Source organism: Centroberyx affinis, unplaced genomic scaffold (genome assembly GCF_046629955.1).
Source record: "Centroberyx affinis isolate AG114_WGS23_722 - 3 ecotype Tasmania unplaced genomic scaffold, CSIRO-AGI_Caff_v1 ptg001437l_1, whole genome shotgun sequence".
NCBI classification, from domain to species: Eukaryota; Metazoa; Chordata; class Actinopteri; order Beryciformes; family Berycidae; genus Centroberyx; species Centroberyx affinis.
In genome coordinates this window covers 114,772-116,336 of record NW_027279911.1, presented here as the reverse complement: position 1 = coordinate 116,336, position 1,565 = coordinate 114,772, and the positions used below count along the sequence as shown (strand labels likewise).

General features: G+C 36.4%; 1 protein-coding gene across 1 annotated transcript; it reads left to right on the top strand.

Moving 5' to 3' along the window:
- The first annotated feature begins 401 nt into the window (after positions 1–401).
- On the top strand, positions 402–1,364 carry LOC139650085 (olfactory receptor 1D2-like). Its single transcript, XM_071526641.1, has one exon. It carries the CDS (start codon positions 414–416, stop codon positions 1,362–1,364), a length of 951 nt encoding a protein of 316 aa, XP_071382742.1. The 5' UTR covers positions 402–413.
- Positions 1,365–1,565: the final 201 nt, after the last annotated feature.

Here is a 1,565-nt window from a genome sequence, read left to right as displayed (position 1 = left end):
ATTGAGCCACTGGGCATAATAAAGATTTCTCTACTCTTGGTTTCTATAGTTTCTCTCATTCAGCTGTAATAAACAATATGTTGCAATATGTTCAGTTCTGATCCACCAAATACTCAAGCCAACATATTGAGTAATGTTTTAGTTACTTCTATTCAATCTCTACTAGACCATTGATTGGTCTGTTTGAATTCCCAGATTGTGTTGTTGTCGTCAGAGAGAGGATTTAAACAGAAGAACAAACACTCTGGTAGGGCTAGAGAGACAGACACAGGATGTTCACCATCCCTCCATGAAGCTTTGTCAGATGTTTTTTTCTGAAGTGACACTGTGTGGGCTGGACATGCCCAAGATTTAAATTTAAAATGTTTTTGAACTACATTTTATAGGAACAAAATGTTGACAGCTTACATATAATGGAAAATGTTTCTGTTGTAACACTGTTCACTCTTTCAGGGTTAAATTATACAGTGGAACACAGAATCACACTCTTCTCTCTCACTTTACTGTGTTATTTAATAATTTGGATAGTAAATGTTATTCTCATTCTAACCATCACTGTGCACCGAAGCCTTCATGAACCCATGTATATATTCCTGTGCAATTTGAGCATCAATGGACTTTATGGGACGGCGGGCTTTTATCCCAAATTCCTCATGGATCTACTGTCTCCTTCTCATGTCATCTCTTACGCTGGATGCCTGCTGCAGGGTTTTGTGATACACTCCTCTATTGGTGGTGACCTATCAACTCTAGCTGTAATGGCCTATGACAGATATGTGGCTATATGTCGACCTCTGATGTACCACTCTGTTATGACTAAACAAAGAGTCTCTCTGTTGGTGTTTTTCTCCTGGCTCGCACCACTTTATTGCATGTTCATTAACACAATAGCAATATCTCAGTACAAATTATGTGGCTCACACATACGTAAACTCTACTGTACCAACTGGATGATTGGTAATCTGGCTTGCTCAACCTCTATAGCAAGCAATATTATTGCGTATGTTAACATGTTTTTTTATTGTGCCCATGGTGTTTTTATTGTTTGGTCTTATATATATCTGATCAGAACATGTGTAAAATCCCAAAAGAACAGGGGGAAGTTTATGCAAACTTGTGTGCCACATTTAATCTCTTTATTCATTTATTCTGTTGTTGTGCTTTTGGATTTAATGTACGTGAGATTTGGTTCAAGAGATTTTTCTCAAAGTCTCCAGAACTTTATCGCAATAGAATTTCTCCTTATTCCTCCAGTTATGAATCCTCTAATATATGGGCTGAACTTGACCAAAATTCGAAACAGCATTCTGGGTTTTATTCAAGATAAAAGAAAAGATGGGCAGTGTCTAGACACAAATCCTTAATTTCACCAAACATGTTTTTCTAAAATTAATAATTGGAATGTATGTTATTTGCTAACAAGGGGTATAAGGACTACACTCTTTAATGAATACTTCTATCCCCTGCACAGTTATGCACTGTATTCATATTTGTTTCAGTGTCTTCTGACACTTCTGTGACATGGATAGTATTCATTTACAAAATGTATTTGATTTATGTTTGTT